Genomic DNA, 20482 nt, shown 5'->3' with positions numbered 1-20482 from the left:
ACCACTGTGGCACTCATGCACTGGAATTCACATATATGTCTCTCTCTCTCTCTCTCTCACACACACACACATACTCATACTAAAGTAGCATAGTAGTCACTGGACACTAGGAAGAAGGGATAGAGAGGAAGGTACCAAATTATAGCTGAACAAAGTCCCACTGTTCTTAGCACAGCTGAGTGACAACAGTTTACAATTTATTGCATATTTTATAAGAATCAGAAAAGTCTGAAGGTTCCCCACACAAAGGAATGTTGAAGAAATGAAAATGCTAATTAAGGTAATCTGATCATGACTATACAGAGGTATTGAATTATCACACGTACTTAAAATTTGTACAATTGTGTGTCGATCAATCAAAAAATTTAGGCCTGGCATAGTGGCGCATACCTTTAATCACAGCAGAGGAAAGTGGATCTCTATGAGTTTGAGGCCAGCCTGGTCTACATAATGTGTTCCAGAACAGCCAGAAATAACATAGTGAAGCCCTGTTTAAAAAAAAAAAAGTCTAATTTTACATTAAGCTTCCTGGGCTTTACTAGATTTTAAAATAATCAAGAACACAGAGAAAGTTATATTTTATTGGCATATTGGCCTAGCACAGTTCAATTCAGATAAAACAGAACAAAGCAGTTTATTTAAAGAGTTGAGTATAACAATTAGATGTTTCTGTTTTGCCATCATCTGATTGTGTTCATGCAAGTACAATCACAGTCACCACTGTCAGAGCACCTCCGTGACATCACCACCGTCCTCAGCACCATCAGAGCACCACCGTGACGTCACCACCATGCATTTGCAGCACGGATACACAGAATTCATTGTCACACTTATCTGCTTTAGCAATGTAAACATTTGCTACAAGTAAACTTTAAAGGTAAAACTGAATGATATTAATCAATAAATCAAACAGAACTATCTCCACATGACATAATTAAACATTATATAATACTGTCTCAGTAAGAACCACAAATTAATAAATTTCACAAGAAAACAGAAACTAAAAGTAAAGTGAAAACTCCTAAAATAGTGTTACAAAAGGATACAATGGGAAACTTATCTAAGAAGGGGAAACAATCAAATGATATAACAAAAACAAAATGTGATTAATAGTTAAAAATAATCTTTTTACTGCAAAGAATTTCTTTAATCACCCTAACAATAATGCTTTATTTTTCTAGCTTCCTTTAAAAAAATTACTCTAGTTAGTCACAGGAGTTGGGTACTTTGTGGGAATTTCACATTTAATGTCAGCAGTGAGGTTGTAACCTCACTCAAATTTTTTAGCTCTAAATAACTTTTGCAAATAACCAAAAAAACATTAAATTCCCTTCATAAGAATTACTACTATAAAGTCAAATAATTCCTAAATAAATCACAAAAATAAATCTACCTTAACAAAATACAGAATAGGGTATACATGTGTGCTTAAAAAAAAAAAGCAGAAAAATTACTTAACAAAGAAGCAAATTGTTCGTATACCATCACTACTAATTTGTTCCTTTCTGGCTGCTATTAAATACTCCCTAACAGGTCAGCGAGGACACAGGGCCACTTTGGATCCGGCTGCAGACACAATTAGTGGTTGTCTGCACTACAGCGCAGACCATTCTAACTCTTTAAACATAATTAAATCATAAAGACCTCAAATTTATAAAACCAGTTATAATACTGTACCAAACAAAACAAACTTGTTCTCATTGCTCTTATTATACTTCAGCTTAACCTACAATCATCAACATTTTTTCATAGGTCGCCTCAAATCATATTGACACAAAACAGATTTAGAGAGAGATTTCTGTTGTTTCCACAGATAAATGGAAAAAGCAAAAGAAACCGGAGTAGAATTTCATCTTGAATGTCTACCACGTCTGGCATGTCAAGCAGCACTTGACACAGCAAGTTTCTTCAAATGATCCATGAACACTTGTAAGCTAACGTCATCTGTGAGAATCGGTGCTCCAGACTCCTGGCGGAAAAGAGAAGGATTTGTGATTAGAACACACAGTGGCACTAAGAATGTACACATAAGCTCTACAACAGACAAGGAACTCACTTTTAATACTGTAATGGCTACCGTAAGGCATGGTTCCTGAGAGGGAACTCAACTAAATCCCCAGGGCATCCTGAGTAGCAAGACAACTTAAGTCTCTACTAGGAAATGAACTACCTCAGGATGGAGCTAGTTACCACAAAGACCAACAGTATGAGGGTGCAGGATTAGGGCTTCCAGATGGCCTGACCTGCGGGGGATGCAGGGAAACAGGAGCCACCATTGCTGGTGGAAATGTGTGCCACCATAGATACACTACAGATGCTCTTCAAAAACACGCCTTAATATTTTCATTGACGTGTCAGCCAATGAAAATGTTAGCAATTCCTTCAAGCAACAAGCAAAACCGGAACTGTTGCTTATGAGCCTGCTGTCCTGCCTCTGAGTGGTACTCAAAGGATCTAAGTCCCATCACAGAGATGCTTGATATTTGCACACTCACATTTATTACTGAACTATTCACAATATCTAGGCTAAGATTTCTATGAACAGATGAACAGATACAAAAAATGTGGTATGCATGCACAATGGAATATTATTTAGATGCAAAGAAATCATGACATTTGCGCAAAAATGGATGAAACTTGAAATTATTATTAAGAAAAGTAAGCCATTACTGAGTGAGGTAAGCCAGACCCAAAAAGAGGAATATGGTATGTATTCACTCATAAGTGGATTCTAGCCATAATTAAAGGTCTTTGAGCCTATTATTCATGATCCTAGAGAAGCTAAATAAGAAGGTGAACCTGAAGAAAATCATGTAGTTATCCTCCTGGAGATTGGAAATAGACAAGAGGGCCAGAACCTTCATCTGGCAATGGATGGAGATAGAGACAGAGCCCCACATTGGAACACTGGACTTCACTCCCTAGGTCCAAACAAGAAGCAGAAGGAAAGAGAACGTGAGCAAAGAGGGCAAGACCAGAGGAAACCTTCATCTTCATCTGACGATGGATGGTGATACAGACGGAGACCCACATTGGAGCACCGGACTGAGCCCCCCAAGGTCCAAATGAGGAGCAGAAGGAGGAAGAACATGAAAAAGGAAATCAGGACCGTGAGGGGTGCAATCACCCACTGATACAAGGGGACTGATCTAAGGAGAGTTCACCAAGGCCAGTTGGACTGGGACTGAACGAGCACGTGATCCAACCAGATTCTCTGAATGTGGCCGGATTCTCTGGATGTGGCTGGCCCAGAGTCTTTCTGAAAAGCCATTGACAATGACACTGGGACTTGTTTCCTCTGCATATACTGGATTTTGGGGATCCAGTCTGTCTGGATACTCACCTTCCTGGACCTGGAGGGAGGGAGGAGGAACTTGAACTTCCCACAGGGCAGGAAACCCTGACTGCTCTTAGGGATGGAGAGGGAGGAGGAGAGGGAGTGGGGGGAAGTGGGAGGGTGTTGGGAGGAGGGGCGGAAATGGGAACTTTTATAGTTTAATAAACTTTGAAAAAAAAAAAAGAAAAGTAAGCCAGACTCAAAAACACACACAAACACGTTTTCTCTCACACACAGAACCTAGGCTTTAGAGGGAGAGTGTGTGTGTGTATGTGTGCATGTGAGGTAAGATGAGGAGATGGTGAGAGTGGAAGAAGTTATTTTAATGGAAGAGTATTGCAATAGGGTGTATTTGATATGAAAGCAGAAAGGGATACTTAGGACAAGAAAAGGGAAGAAGACATAGGAGATTGAAAAAGGCAGAAAATCAGGTAGACAAATTTGAATAAAATTGAGGGCTCTAACTCTACATGTGTGCATACGCGCACACCCACATATCCCAGTAACAAAATTTAAAAACAAAACAAACAAAATACATCCGGGACTAGACAGCGAGGCTCAAGCTCTCCGTCACTTAGGATGTGAAGTGCACAGCAGTGTTCAGAGATGCCCTCCTCAGGCCACTCACGGAGAACCCTCATCACTAGAGCTCTGGAGGTGTACACATGCATGCGTTCTTTTTATTATTATTATTAAAAGTCATCATTAAAAGCCTTTATCCTCCACAGGCCAGGATCTTGTTTATATATTTTGATTATTCATCAACGTGTTTCTTTTTCCAGAAGCAAAGATATCATTCAAAATGTTTCTGATGTCCTTATTTTTAACTTGGTACTGGCTGAAACAAGTTCACTATCATTCCCCTCAAGGACTAACTCATCTCTCTGGGACTGAGATCTGAACAAACAGCACGTGTCCCCCACGAACTCTGCTGGAGAAGCAAGCACAGGAAGATCTCCTTCTGTGATGGAAGCCCAAGTGTGACATCCTTTGCCACGGTGTGCACTGACCACAGACAGTACAGCAGCCAGGTCCTTCCCAACCCTACCATCCATCAGCCCACAGCCACAGCCTGCTCTTCCCAAAGAAACTGAGTTTGAGACAGATGTGACCAAAGTTCCTCCAGAGACTTCCTCGGGAGCCCTTCACAGTAACTGTGCATCCCTTCACAGTGATGTTGACGTTTTCTGGCATGCTGACATCTGAGTGCTGAGAATGGCCTTCATCCTCGTAACACTCGAGGCAGAAAAGACTTTTAGACTTTTAGACTTTTTCCTTTGGGGGGGGGCAGGAGGAATAAGGACATGTACCCAGGGCTATCCCCAAACTCACTATGTAGCTAAGGTTGACCTTGAATTCTTGATCCTCCTGCCTCAACTTTAAAGGCTGAGGTTCCAGGTGTATGTTAACATGTGCAGCTATCACTGGGTTCTTGATTTTTAGGAAAAGAAGAGATCAGATTCCATCAATTTTTAGCAAAATATTTAGCTAGTTATTCCAAAATTGCAATTATTAAATTAATTTTAAATATAAATTCTGAATCTGGCCTGGGTTTAAAACATGTCCTTGGCCATCCTGGATCTCACTCTGTAGACCAGGCTGGCCTCAAATTCACAGAGATCTGCCTGCCTCTGCTTCCTAAGTGCTGGGATTAAAGGTGTGCGCCACCATGTCCAGCTTTTGTTTGTTTGCCTAAATAAGTAAATAAATGGTTTGTTTTTGCTTATGTTGTTGTTTAACCACATGTCAAGAAAGACCTCCAGGCCAGGGTCAGGTGTAGTGGCACAAACTGTGATTCCAGCCCCAGGAAGATAAAGCAGAAGGATCCTAATTTCAAGGCCAGGCGAGGCAACAAGGTAAGATCTAGTCAAAAAAAAAAAAAGGGAGGAGGAGAGCTGGGCATGGTGGGATACACCTGCAATTACAGCACTCAAGAGGCAGAAGGCCTGGTCTACCTAACACATTCCAGACCACCCAGGGCTCACAGTGAAGTCCTGTCTCCAAAAGAAGGGACAGAAGGACAGAGGAAGAAAGAAACAATCCTGTTGTTCAAGTTTACGCTTTTAAAACCCTGCTTCTGGGAGGTAATAATTAAACTCCAGGTCCAAAATAGGTTTTCTTCCCTATGTTAAATATTTTGGGGTGTGTGTGTGTGTGTGTGTGTGTGTGTGTGTGTGTGAGAGAGAGAGAGAGAGAGAGAGAGAGAGAGAGAGGAGGAGGAGGAAGGGCCACAGTGTCCCTGTGGAGGTCAGAAGACAACTCTTGAGTTGGTTCTCTCTTGTAGAACCAGGGGATTGAACTCGGGTTATCGGGCTGTCCCAAGAGCCTCTACCTGTGGAGCCATTTAACCAGCCCCTATGTAATTTTTTTGGTTCTGTTTTTGGGTTTTGATTTTGTTGTTGTTTTTTGAGACAGGGTTTTTCTTTAGCCCTGACTGTCATGGAACTCTATAGATCAGGATGGCCTCAAACTCACAGAGATCTGTCTGTCTCTACCTTCCCAATGCTGGAATTAAAGATGTGCGCCACCACCACCCAGATCTGTGTTATTTTAAGAAGTTATTTTCCAATGGTAAACGGAAACTAATAGTCAATGTGTACTAGGTATCATTGTCTGCATGGAGGACATATAAATCTTACACTCTGCAAACAGGAAGTGAAGGCAGAGAGAAGTAAATAATTTAGAGAGTTTGCAGTCCCAACTAGCATTCCAGAATGATGTTCCTTCCAGATTACCAACCTGACAAGTTATTTCCTATATACGCCTGTCAACTATATCTTCATACTGAAACTTAAAGCCAAGAAAGAGCAACGACAGGAAAGCACTGCTTCTTTGAAATGTTTAATTTCATAAACTCATGGTTTACAAAATACAGAAATGTAGCAGCAGAAAGCTAGTAGTGTTTTATTAGCTTTTCTCTTTACTATTTCATTACATTTGTGTGTGTGTGTGTGTGTATCCCCGTCCGTCCGTCCTAAGGTCAGAGGACCACTTGGGAGCATTAGTCTCTCTTCCACTATGTGGTCCTGGGAACTGAACTCAGGTCACCAGGCTTGGTGTGAAGAGCTTTACCCACCCATCTCACCTGCTACCTGCATTTGGTTTTTCCACTTAACTGTGTCAATGGTCTTAATCAGCAGAAGGGAAAGTGTAGTTGCTGCCTTTAAAAAGGAAACTGCTCGCTGGGTGGTGGTGGCTCATGCCTTTAATCCTACCATTCAGAAAGCAGAGACAGGGGGATCTCTGTGAGTTCAAGACCAGCCTGGCCTACAGAGTGAGTTCCAGGACAGGCTCCAAAACTAAACAGAAAAACCCTGTCTCAAAAACCAAAAAAAGGAAGGAAGGAAGGAAGGAAGGAAGGGAGGGAGGGAGGGAGGGAGGGAGGGAGGGAGGGAGGGAGGGAGGGAGGGAGGGAGGAAGAAACTGCTCTTCCCCACAAAGCCTAGCTCACCACAGACTGACACTGAGTGCCAGGTTTTCTTAAACCCAGCTAGCCAGCTAACTTTGCTTGTCTGCCAATCAACTGGCCCTTTTAGGAACTCACCTGGTTTTTAGGAGCACTTAATATATAATCCATCACAAATATTATTTTATAACTTTATTTGTTATTTTATGTGTATGAATGTATGTGCATGTATGTATGTGAATCACATGCATGCAGGGCCCACAGAGGTTAGAAACAGGGGCATCAGATCCCCTGGAACTGGAGTTAGCCATGACTGTGCAGCTATATAGCTTGCTGGGAACCACACTCTAGTCCTCTGCAGGAGCAGTAAGCAGTCTTAATGACTTACCTATTTCTCCAGTCCCACAAGTACCATTTTATTTTAAAATCTCCTCTTGCCCCCTTTTCTCCATGTTAATTATTACTTACTTCTTTGAACTAGTTATTGGTGCTATTTTCTTAGCCTCTTGGTTTTGTTTTTAGTTTACGTTCTTAACTATATCTAAGTTTTCTTACTCTGGAATCCAAAACCAAATTCAAAACTCAGTTCTCAAAATTAAGTACAGTAGAAGGCTGGTTGATGAAATACTCTGTGTCAAAAACTCTATTTCTTAGTATTACACTTGACTTCTTGCCCCTCCAGCAAAACAGACGTGGGTGAAAGACGATACTGATAATGTATATGTATGCTTAGTCATTAATTCTTTCATATAGTCATGCCCTTTCCACACTCCCAAGATTGAGTTTCTTTCCTTACTATAAATATCTCCCCATCTTTCATGACTTTTCAATTTTGGATTTGATGTATGTGCATCACAAAACCTAAAACAAAAAAGAAAAAAACCTCCCTAATTCCAAACCACCTCCACATATCTCCCATACACTAGGCTCTGCTCTCCTGGCACGGCAGGGATAACACAGTCATCAGTCACACAACCACAGGACAGATCTCAGGGATTCAGTGAAAGGGCACCAGCCTGGAGCTGGGGTAGAGTGAAGAAACAAAAGGGCATCAAAGCAGATGAGCTTTGGCTAATTTGAATAAAAGGTCAAAATAATAGCTTTGTTTGTTAGTTTGTTTGTTTAAGGCAGAGTTTTCCTGTCTACAACTAGTTCTCCTGGAACTCGCTCTGTAGACCAGGCTGACCTCAATCTCACAGAGATCCACCTGCCTCTGCCTCCTGAGTGCTGGGATTAGAGGCGTGTGCCACCACTACCTGATCAAAATGGTAGCTAACCACAGAAAAGATATTTGGGTAGAGCAGTAAGAACCCAGTTACAATATAGTGAGTAGCTGATATCATATGTAATTTAGTCAAGAGTGTTGATTTTAGAAAGACTAATCTGAGGACTGTGAAAATGGGATAGCTGAAGTCTTAATATCACTTAGCAAGGAATTCCAGCAGTCTGTGACAGGAGTAAGCGGGCCTGGCCTTGGTCAATTGCAAACATGAGAGGAAATGGGTAAATGAAATAGACAAAAAGGACGTGAGTAATCAGAGATGAGGGAAATGTTGTAAATGACTAGCTTTGAGCCTTGGGCATGAAGAGACCTGAAAGGTGCTCTGTGGAAACAGAAAATCAAGAAGGTCAAGCTAGTGTATAAAAGGAGGTAAGGTCAAGGCCTTCCATGTCCATAGGAAATTCAAGTCTACAGCTCACTTTGAAGCCAAACTAAAGATGAAAGCTGAAGCCATAGCATGGATGCAGTCACCCAGAGAAATCATCAGGACAAGTTTTGGCACAGGTCTATAAGCAAGAGGATGTGCTTGTGTGATTGCTGTTTCAGAAGGAAAAACTGTGGTGGGCAGGGCTGATAAGAGCGGGCTTGTTAGAGCAGCGGCTGCAATGAGGGCTCTTAGCACCAGGCAATGGTGCCTGTGGGCTACCGGCTTGAGGTCTTCCCTGAACAGCTAGCTATTGCTTATTATTCTTCCCATCCTGGGTCCCATAGCTAGTCAGTGAGCACCACTCTACAATATCAATATCAAAAATCAGTATTTTCTTTCCACTCTCCCACTTACTGGCACATGTTCTCCCAGAGATGTGGGCACAAACCTCCAACTTACATTGTTCCCCTCTCAACTATTTTTAAGATAGTTAGGAAGGAAGTACAATATGCAGTCACACATGGGACACCTAAATTCACTGGTTAACACTGAGCCATGATGACTTTATGTTTTTAAATTTTCCCTTTTCTTTTTTCTACTGAATCATTTCTGAAAGTGTGAAGATGTCAAGACATTTTACCACTAAATGTATCCAGATGGACCTTCTAAAAGTAATGACAAACGTCACATAACTCCAAAACTATAATCACACTCAAGGTACTGCATTAGTTATCTGACAGTGTGTTTTCAACTTCACAGTACACCACATTCACATTCCTTGTAGCTATCCCCTCCATCTAATCCAGGATGCAGTCAGGATTCAGACTGTGTACGGAGCTTCCCTACCCTGGAGTAATGGAATTCCCGCAAATTCCACTGAAGTGCCATGAAACCTCCTTTGGAAAAATGTCCTGAATCTATTCTCAGTGTCACCTTGTTCATTCCTCCTCGCTTGCATTACTTCAATTAATACCTGCACATGTCTAAGACTCAAATTTGCTCCTCTGTCAAGTGAAGACAGCTCAGTCTTCACCCGGGCATTCAAGTTCCTCCACAATTTACTCCACAGTTTTAAGATCTACAACCCATCTCTACATACACCCTATCACCTTAGCCCATACTTTCTGCTAGCTGAATTCCCTGCTCAGCCATCTCCACCTATGGAGATAAAGCCTTCCTTAAACTAAGGTCTTCTGACTGAGCTCTTTCCTCCTCACACATCACACACCCTCTCCTGTCACCACCACGGGACCGCTTCTTTGTCTTCCCCTCCAATCCTCTCTAGTTCTCTGTAGTCACACTTTGCAGATTCCGTCTTGTACTTCACTGATGTGGCTTATCTCTAGTACTAGACCACGAGCTCTCCAAAGATGGGGTAGGCAGTTTTCACACACCCTGACGTGCTAGCACAGAAGCCCAGGAAGACTGAGTAGTCTATGAATGTTGGCATGTTTGCTTCTCCTTCTTAATCAGAATTCTTGGGGTCTCCTGGCTTCCTGTGGTCTTCTGTAGCTCACATTACATTTGAATTATCATATGCCTATCTTACAGACGTGATTGCTTTTGTCTCCAGTGTATTGGTTCTAAACTTGAAATCCGAGGAAGTTTTATGTGTCAAGATTACTCTTTTATTTTCTAAGGTAGTACCAAATGTTAATTATATTTTCTATTCTCTTAGAAATCATCATTAAATACACAGGGAAATATAGCTTTTACTGAAATAACTAAGAGGACAAAAAGAAATTATTTCTGAGACTGTCATTCACACTTACCTGTCCCCAGGCATACATGTTATTATGAGTCTGTGAGGGGTTGACTTTGGAAAGGAGGAAACGTGCCTTAAAAGCAAACATAAATAAATAGATAAGTAAATAAATGAAAGTGCCGGTCAGAAACAGACTTAGTAAGAAAAGCTACATACAACCATCTAACATCAACTTAACTGAATATATTGGTAAAAATAATTTTACTACTTTCCGGCGGTGACGACCTCCCTATGAGAACATGCCTCTCGCAAAGGATCTCCTTCATCCCTCTCCAGAGGAGGAAAAGAGGAAACACAAAAAAAAAGCGCCTGGTGCAGAGCCCCAATTCCTACTTTACGGATGTGAAGTGCCCAGGATGCTATAAAATCACCATGGTCTTTAGCCATGCACAGACGGTGGTCTTGTGTGTCGGCTGCTCCACTGTCCTCTGTCAGCCTACAGGCGGGAAAGCAAGACTGACAGAAGGATGCTCCTTCAGGAGGAAGCAGCACTGAAAAGCACCTGATTCAAGATGAGTGGGAACCATCCCAATAAACACATTTTGGATAATAAAAAAGGAAAAAAAATAATTTTACTAAAATTTAACACGTAAAAGGATTACATTTTAAAATGCACAGGCCACAATATAAATAATATATTCTTTCAACAATACATATTTTAACAGTCATAAAATAATAAACCACTGAATCCCAAACTCAGCATATAAGAATTATATATATAGGACTAGAGAGATGGCTCAGGGGTTAAGAACACTGGGTGGTCTTCCAGGGGACTTGGGTTGGATTCCCAGCAAATGTAGTGACTCAAAATCATCTGTAATTACAGTCCTAAGGGATCTGATACCCTCTACCCACTGCCTTTGGCTCTACATGAATGTGGTCTACAAATGTAAATGCAGGCGAAACTCCCAAATACATGAAATAAAAATAAGTTTAAAAAATGCTTTAATTGGGGGCTGGAGAGATGGCTCAGAGGTTAAGAGAACTGACTGCTGTTCCAGAGGTCATGAGTTCAATTCCCAGCAACCACATGGTGACTCACACCCATCTATAATGAGATCTGGTGCCCAGAATACTATATACTATATATAAATAAATAAATTTTAAAAAAATGCTTTAATTGTAAACATAAAAATTATGTTAAAATATGTCTGAAAATACAAGTTTTAGCAACTAGTCTGAAACCTCATAAAATGATGCAAACAAAAAAAAACATGAAAATCTACATTCTTTTACTTTACTGAACCTCAAACTTTTTTAAGTCACAGACAATAACTTAGGTAAAATTTTATCCATCTTTACTACAGTTAATCATCATGAAATCAATCATAAAGTAAATAAATAAGGAACATAATACACATTAAGATATTGATGAGTGAATTTGCCAAAAATTTTAACTCATTTTAAAAGAACAAAAGCAATCTAACCTTGAAAGTTAGAACCATACAAAATCTTTTCCTGCTCTTAAGCAGCACTAGTCCTACGGTAAGAAACCTAGAATTCAATTACTAATGACTAGTTGGGTCGGCTGGGTTACAAATGTAACCTCAGCATCCAGGAGGCTGAGGCAGAAGAAATGTTCAAGGTCAGCCTGAGCTATACAGAAAGATACTGTTTCTTGTTAAAAAAAAAACAAAAACAAAATGAAAATAAAAATCTTAGCTTCATCATTTAATGTGCTTCCTTGACTACAAATAATATGTCTTAACTCTATTACATACACAGTAGCGATAACAACAGATAGGCATGAGGCGCAAATGAAGGAGGCATGGAAAATACTTGCAAAGTCTCACTGCATGATAGCTCGTATTATAAATACAGTAAAACTAATAACTGACACTGTATCTAAAGTTGTTGAATATCACTGTGCTAGAGGCTAGGGACATGACAATAAGCAGACTATGCCCTTCTCTTATTTTTGGAGCAAGTAAAATGTGTAATAACTTAAAATTAGAGTGTTGTTGTAACTGTGGCCAGAACAACACTGGCAAAATTTCATGAATGCGTGCTAGGCAGCCCTAACCTGACTATGCACATGTGTGTGCACAGATCTAATCACTGCGCTGAACTCTAAGAACCATAAAGCCCTTTTCTTTCTTTTTTTTTTGGTTTTTCCAAACAGGGCTTCTCTGTGTAACTGCCCTGGCTGTCCTAGAAAGCATTCTGCAGATCAGGCTGCCCTGTAACTCATAGAGATCCACCTGCCTCTGCATCCCTGAATACTGAGATTAAAGACATGTGCCACATGTGCTCACAGAGTTCTCTTTAATGCCACAATGCTTTCCTTTAACCTGATAAGTTACTTTCTACAAAACTAAAACAAATTACCAAAACTTCATATTCATAGGCCTTACCAGTAAACAACTTTAAGAAAAGCACACTAAATCATTTTCCAAACTGTTGCTATGTTGCTATGGCACATTGTCAGGATGGCACAGCATGGCTGCTCTAAGAGCTATGGTGGAAGCGGAACTAAAGAATGCAGCTGTTCTAGGCAACTAGGCAATAACTGTAATGCTTTGTTTTCAAGGCATTGAAAAAGGTGCCTTCGCTTCCTGTCTCTTTCCCTTGCCCTTGGCCTTCTGTGGCAGCCTGCTCAGTTACAATCAGAACAAGCAGCAGCCTGCACACAACACGGGGACGCTCCTCACCTGGCTGCCACCGTGCTCAGTGTCGATGTATCTCGGCATTGGAAATCTGGAGTGAAGAATCTCCTGTGCGTCATCTACTGGGGCTTGCAGAAGGTGCCGGAAGTTTTCATATTCTGGCATGTCCTGATATCCTGACTTCCGCCACTGTGCTATGGTCTAATTTTAAAACAATTAAAGAAATTATTTTAAATTTCTTGGTAATCTAAAGTCCTTGAGTAGAATCTTCTTCAAAGGAGGTTATCTTCAGAAAACAAGAGAATAAAAGAAGATACTTCCACTTACCTCAATTTCTAAAGTTACAAGTACTTATTTCAGTAGAGAACATTTAAGTAAAAGAATATATTACTATATTAATATTATTAATATAATATTAATAATATTATATTAATAAATATAAAATTAGCATACTTCTTCCCCAATTTAAGAGTAAAACAAAACCAGGAACATGCCTGCATTGTTGGTGAGAATGCAAGCTGGTACAGCCCCTTTGGATATCAGCACAGAGATTTCTCAGAAAATTAGAAAACAACCTTTCTCAAGACCCAGTAATAACACTTTGGAGTATATACCCAAAGGATGTTCTATCATACCACAAGGACATGTGCTCAACTATGTTCATAGCAGCATTGTTTGTCATAGCCAGAACCTGGAAACAACCTAAATGCCCCTTGACTAAAGAATGGATAAGGAAAATGTGGTATATTTACACAACGGAGTACTACACAGCAGAAAAAAATAATGACATTTTGAAATTTGCAGGCAAATGGGTGGTTCTAGAAAACATCACATTGAGTGAGGTAACCCAGACCCAGAAAGACAACTATCATATGTACTCACTCATAAGCGGTTTTTAAACATAAAGCAAAGAAAACCAGCCTATAAATCACAATCCCAGAGAACCTAGACAACAAAGAGGACCCTAAGAGAGACATACATAGATCAAATCTACATGGGCAGTAGAAGAAGACAAAATCTCCTGAGTAAATTGGGAGCATGAGGACCATGGAAGAGGGTTGAAGAGGAGGGGAGAGGAAGGGAAGGGAACAGAGAAAAATGTACAGCTCAATAAAATCAATAAAAAAGATAATAAAGTAACAATCAACCTTTAAAAAGTTACATTCTGATAAACTTTACTAATGCTAGCAATAATGTTATAAAGACAATGCATTGTAAAAGGGCAACTATATCCACTTTTATATTAAATAAATGAGTGTAGAAGCATATCATTTAATTCAGAATTTTAAGGCTGGTTTAGAATCTAAGTTATCTGAGTCAGCCAATGTGTAATATGTATAATTTTATATTTTGCATTTCAAAGACTAATGAACTTTGGACTTCTTCAAATAACAAAGTTAAAGCAAAAATTACCATTAAAGAAGAAAAAACGAGAAACCCTGTCTCTATTATTCTTTCTAAAATGTAGGGTGCATTAGAAGCTGGTATCAATTAAAAATAAACAAAAACCATAAAGTAGTAGCTAGAGAAGTGGCTCCATGGTTTAGAGTACTTTGCAGAGGGTGCAAGTTCAGTTCCTAGCACCCACGTTAGGCAGTTCCTAACTGCCTGACTCCAGCTCCTCTAACTCCATTAGCTACTGCACTCAGGGGTGCATGGGGTCCATGAGTAAACACTCACACTTAAAAAAAAATCTTAAAAAATACAAAACAAATAATTTAAAAAAATTTTGAGACAGAGTCTCACCATGCAGCCTGGCTGGCCTAAACTTGCTATGTAAAGCAGATTGGTCTCAAACTCACAGAACAGACTTCCAAGTGCTGGGCCAAAGACATATGTCACCAAGCCCAGTGAATAAATCCTTTTTTAAAATACTGGATAGTATTATTTAAAAGGATATTAGATGGCCACCTGTGGTGGCTAACACCAGTAATCCCAGCACAGGAGGTTGAGGATGGAGAATTTGGAGTCCAAGGAACGGCTGGGCTATCATATCAGTGTGTCAACACTCAGTCATCCTCTCCAATAAATAAAATATAAAATAATATACAAGTAAGGCAACTAGAAAAATAAATCCATTTAAGATATAATATACATTACAAGCTCAAGCATGGATCCAGGAAAAATAAACTTGCCTTCCAAACTGCCCGTGGCAGTATTTTCATACATGGGGGATATACTAAGGTATTGGCTAAATGAATAAATGCAGGAACAGATTTCTGCTAAATACCCAAATTAGAACTTAACAGCTATCCACTCTTTTCTTCCAGCCACTCATCACTTCAAAAAGTTACAAGTTTCCATTTATGCCTTATGAGTTTTCAGGTTATACTGAACATGTAGAAAAACATTTAGAGCCAGGCAGTGGTGGCGCACACCTTTAATCCCAGCACTAGGGAGACAGAGGCGGGCAGATCTCTATAAATTTGAGGCCAACCTAGTCTACAAGAGCTAGTTCCAATATAGGCTCCAAAGCTACAGAGTAACCCTGTCTCAAAAAAAATAAAACAAAGCAAAAAAACAAAAGAAAAAGAAAAACGTTTAGATTATATTTAGTAATGAAAAGACAAGTTTGCCCATTGACAAAAGCTGACTTTTTCCCTCTGTTTCTTTAGATGAAACCTAAGAGAGTGACACGTCCATGTTTATAATCTTTCATAATACTGCGCTATATGTAAATCCATTTGTCCACTAGTGTGTGAACAAAACAACAAAATAAACACAAGCAGGCTAAGTTAGATTGATGCCTAAAATCCTATACCACAAAGGAGCACACACACACACACACACACACACACACACACACACACACACACACACATATATATATATACATACATATATATATATATATATATAATATTTTGTATATAAATCCCTGAGAGAAGAAGTGCTATGGATTTCAGGTCCTTTTATGTATTTATATGTATATGTCCTAGGAATGTATAGGTTCATATTAAGATACTTTGGGGAATGGGAACCAAGTCTAACACAAAATTCACATAGGCTTTAAAATGTCTTATGCCTAAAGACAGTACTTGCATTTCAAATAATTTTGAGCATTAGGGCCAGGAAGATGGCTCAGCGGGTAAAGGCATCTGCCTCTGATGACTTGGATTGATGCCAGGGACTCGTATAGGGAGGGAAGAACTGATTCCCACAAGTTAGTCTTTGACCTCTGCACATGTGTGTACATTCCTCTCTACACAGAAAATAAATAAATAAAACTAATTTTACTTAAAAAATTTAAATAACTATGAATGTACTCAAAATATTTAGATATTGAAATACACTAATTTTTTAATTTTGGGATTAGACAGTCAACCTGTATCTTATTATAAATCAAGGCTTATCATGGACTAAATATGAATCACACACATACATAACTTTAAATGTAATTGTCTTACCTCTCCGTGATAAATCAAAATCTGGAAAAACGTGTCCATGAGAAGAATGCGATCTGCAAGAATGCTGCTGCTATCCAGAAGAACTGGCTGAAAGGAAGCAATGATAGATAGGAAGGTTACCATCTAAGTTCTTTCCATTTATGTTTTAAATTTGCATATCAGGTATTAGCTATTACAACACTATCCAGCAAGTGTGCTTTTGTAGCTACTTCTCCCTCTTCATCTGATTTCTTAAATTTTAAATTTACCAAACATAATCTGACATTATAAATTCTCAATAGATTTTCATTTTCTAAGGAATCTAACAGTGAAGTAACAATTTTAAAAATCAATGTGCCAGGCATGACAGTAAACAACTCTAATCCCAGCATTTGGGATGCAGAGGCAAGGACCTTTGTGAGTTCCAAGCCAACCTGGTCTACACAGCAAGTTTCAGATTAGTCAAAGCTATATACAGAGACTCTGTCTTAATAAATAAAAGAATGAATGAATGAATGAATGAATGAGTGAATGAATAAATAAGATAATTAAGGAGACATCAAAGACAGTCCTCAAGCCTGATGACAGTAACACTGAGGGAAAGAGGAAGGCTTGGGAAATAAGAGATTTAGGGTACATGAGAAAATAGCTCTGAATATGAAATAGAGCATCCTGAATTGTTTATAAGTTTGATTAACACATAAACCAAGACAGCAACCAAAGCAATAGGTTTAGACTACATCATTTAAAGAAACTGAAGGTAAGAAAAATGCAAAGACTGAGACCATGTCAAGTAGAGAGGCGTATGCCTGTCATCTCGGCTCTTGGGAGGCTGGAGCAGGAGATAAGTCCAGGCCAGTCTAGGCTACAGAGGAGGAGACTGTCTCAAAACAACAAATAAAAGATTAATTTCTTAATCTCTTTTAAAGACTTGATTTAGAAACCAGAAAAATAAGACTAAAAAGTTATTTGTGGGTAGAAAGAAAACCGAGAAGGAATAATAGGAGACAAAGTCCAGAGCCAAAGTTTTGAAGGAAAGAGCCCTCTCCAGAGAAATGCTGCTGAGAATTTGTTGAAGGACACTGTCCAACAAGTTTGCTGCATATAAGCTGAGGAGAGAATGTGAGGTCAGAAAGTACAGACAACAGGACTGAAGAGAGAACACAGAAGCTAACAGCACTTGCTGCTCTTCCAGAGGTCCCGAGTTCAGTTCCCAGCAACCACATGAGGACTCAAAACCATCTGTAATGAAATCTGGTGTCCTCTTCTGGTCTGCAGGCATACATGCAGGCATTATACTGTATATATATAATAAATAAATAAATCTTTATTTAAATAAAGAAAAGTTACTATGCTAATGAGAATGGCCCAGATAGAGGAATCTGAAAGAAAAACATTAGCAAACGCAGTTACACAGTGGCTGGGACTGGTCAGGGACAGGTGCTCCAGCTGGAGAACCCCGGCTCTCTTCTAAAATGTTCTACAGTTATCAGCTGGAACACACCTGTACTGGAAAGCAGAAGCAGGAGGATCTCTGCCTCAGTGCTGGAATTAAAGGCAGTTATATAGTTTTATATGGTAAAACAGACAATTCAAATTATCATAAAGAAAGCTATTTATTTGATAATGATAAAGGTGTGTGGAACAGTTTCCCAAAATAGCTGAGGGTGACTTTATCACTCTTCCAAATCCATACCTTTATAATCAATGTATCATATGTTATCAAAGGACCAGAAGCAAACAAGACACGTGAAAACAAGAGACTTGACTGTACACCTTGTCCTCTCAGACAATAAGCTATGAAGCCAGTCATCTCCTCCAGAACCAAGATCATTTCTGAGCCTCCAAAGACTAATCATAAACTCTAGGGAGCGTTGTCAACCAAACACTAAACACAGTCACCTGAGTATATTCTATAACAGTTTTGTATTATTTTATAATATAACTACCACACTATATAGGGAACACAAGTAAGTATTTTTAAAGTAATATCTTGCAATAATAACTTAACAAATTCCACCTTCATTTCAAAACAACGTTGTTTTCACTCTCTCATGCCACCCGTCACAGTCACAAGACAAATCAACTCTTTCCTCTTACCTCTGGGGGGCCACTAAACGAATAGGCATACAGGATGGGCTGAATCATGATTAGAGACTGGGTCAGATCTTGACGCATGAAATGGTGACGATAATATGAACTCTCATCAGGACTATTATTAAAAACTTGCAAGAAAGGAGATCTTCTTAAATGAAACATAAACTACAAGATAAAACAGGTGAGATAAGCTTTTACTGATTTTAATATAGCAATAGCAGTTTTCTAACAAAACATTTGCTTACACTATTGTGTGTCACATTAACAACATACAAAAACACATTCTGTTAAGAATATACTAAAGTAAGACTAGAGAGATGGCTTAGCGGTTAAGTGTACTTACTAATGAATTCAGGGGTAAGAGGCTTTCAATTACCAGAACCCACAGTGGGTGGCTCACTACTGCCTGTAACTTCATTTCAGAGTATCAGAATCCCTGACCTGTGCAGGCTATTGTACATACATGGTGCATATAAGCTCATACAGACACATACACAGGCATTTAAAATAAAAATTAAATGTTTTCTTTAAAATATTCTAAAGTATACCCCAAGAAAGCCTACCCTGATACTCATGAGCTGTGTCTGGGCTGGTGAGAGAGCTCTGCTGTAAGAGGGCTTGCTAGGCAAGCGTGGGATAGGAGCTCTGCTCTGGCACCCAGATAACGAGCTATATGAGAAGTCAAGGCATGCCTAGGCTGGAGACCTTGCCTCACGAGGGAAAAAAGAAGGGGGGATTGAGCGGTAATGGTACACACTTTTAATCCCAGCATTTAGGAGACAGACGCAGGTGGATCTCTGAGTTTAAGGCCAGCCTGGTCTACAGAGTGAGTTCCAGGGCTACACAGAGAAACCCTGTCTCACAAAAAAAAAAAAAAGAAAGAAAAGAAAAACATTAAAAGTTGAAGTTTCAGAACAGTTTCTATGAGCAAAAATGAATTTCACTGAAGCACTAAAGTTACAAGTATATAACCCCAGCATTTGGAAGACTAGGGCAAGAACATGTCAAGCTCAAAATGAACTCTGGCTACAAAACAGAACCCTGTCTCAAAAACGGTGGCGGGGCGGGGGAGAAACGACTCGACAGACAAGCACAGAGATGGTAAAGGAGCTGTAAGGCAAGTTAGACTCACGTCTCTCACCTGGTACAGCACTATAGAACTGTTCTCAGATGATGAATATCCCCAGATTACATCATTGGTAAAATTACTGCACGGACACTCTATCGGCATTGCTGTAATTAGAAGTTCTTACCTCAGATGGCCCACTAGTGGACATTAGCCTTGCCTGCACCCACAGCACCTTCAGCTAAGCCTTCAGGCACCAAACAGTGACTATTTATAAGGCCCATATGGGGATATTATATTCTTTTCATTAACCACAGAGCATAAAATTAATTGCTGAGTTATCCAAAAATTTACCAAACTAAAAGAATAATCTAATAAAATAAATGCACAGATGATTATTAAAAGATGAAACTCAGTGCTATTGGTAACAAGAGAAAAGAGCAGCTCTTTGACCTGCTTACCTGTGGATAAAGGGAAAATGTTTCTGAAAATCGGAAGGAACTTGGATCATCCTTGTGATATTCTCCAAATTTCTGACACTAAATGGAATAAAATATTAGCAATTTGTTTCTAGTAGACTAAAGAAAATTCTGCACATAAATATTCTACTTATAAAAAAGTTGCTACTTTTTAGGAGACAGATATTCAACATAGGGTAAAGTTGGAATATTACATATTGACTTAGCAAGAGATTAATTATAAGCAAAAAAAATTTGAATTTCAGAAATGCTCTAAATATACTCTAATGCTCTAAAGGTTTATATTTGTTTTAAGCAAGTGACTTTTGTAGCAAATAAAGATTATGTAAAGGCCAATGGGGTGGGCAACAAAGCTACCTAAGACTATCAGAGTATCTTTTTCAATACTGGCCAACATACCACAGCAGCTGTTAGCACAAAGTTTGCCATACTGAGAGTACCCAAAAGAAAAAAATAAATTTAGTAAAGAAAAGGATTTACAGAAGCAAAATTAGGATAAAATAAGGTCACTTGCACAGGTAACAGGGAAGCAAGTCACATACAAGAATATGGCAAAAGGCATCCAGCTGCCTTACACAATGGTGAACTCTTACTACAACAGGCAATGGCCTTAACTACCAGCCTCTCTTTGTCAAGCAAAAACTCTCTGTCCTACAGGCCTATGTGTTAGAGGCTTGGCCCACCAGTCACA

At 39.3% G+C, this 20482-nt stretch overlaps 1 protein-coding gene and 1 pseudogene across 1 annotated transcript in view; one reads left to right on the top strand and one right to left on the bottom strand.

Annotated features, from left to right (window-relative positions):
• Positions 1-561: 561 nt before the first annotated feature.
• Positions 562-20482, bottom strand: part of Sec23a (SEC23 homolog A, COPII component) — a 49196-nt gene continuing 29275 nt past the window's right edge. Inside the window, exons 15-20 of the mRNA XM_048415431.3 lie at positions 19774-19851; positions 18250-18411; positions 16171-16257; positions 12809-12964; positions 10165-10230; positions 562-1969 (exon numbers count right to left, since the gene is read on the bottom strand). Of these exons, the coding sequence (XP_048271388.1) occupies positions 1880-1969; positions 10165-10230; positions 12809-12964; positions 16171-16257; positions 18250-18411; positions 19774-19851 (639 nt within the window). The 3' untranslated portion in view covers positions 562-1879. The remainder of the gene's footprint in view (positions 1970-10164; positions 10231-12808; positions 12965-16170; positions 16258-18249; positions 18412-19773; positions 19852-20482) is intronic.
• On the top strand, positions 10394-10688 carry LOC125387712 (small ribosomal subunit protein eS27 pseudogene; annotated as a pseudogene).

The sequence above is a fragment of the Myodes glareolus genome, chromosome 11, assembly GCF_982192425.1.
Source record: "Myodes glareolus chromosome 11, mMyoGla1.1, whole genome shotgun sequence".
Taxonomy (NCBI): Eukaryota; Metazoa; Chordata; class Mammalia; order Rodentia; family Cricetidae; genus Myodes; species Myodes glareolus.
Note: the sequence above shows the minus strand (reverse complement) of the source record. Positions and strands in the feature narration are given on the sequence as shown.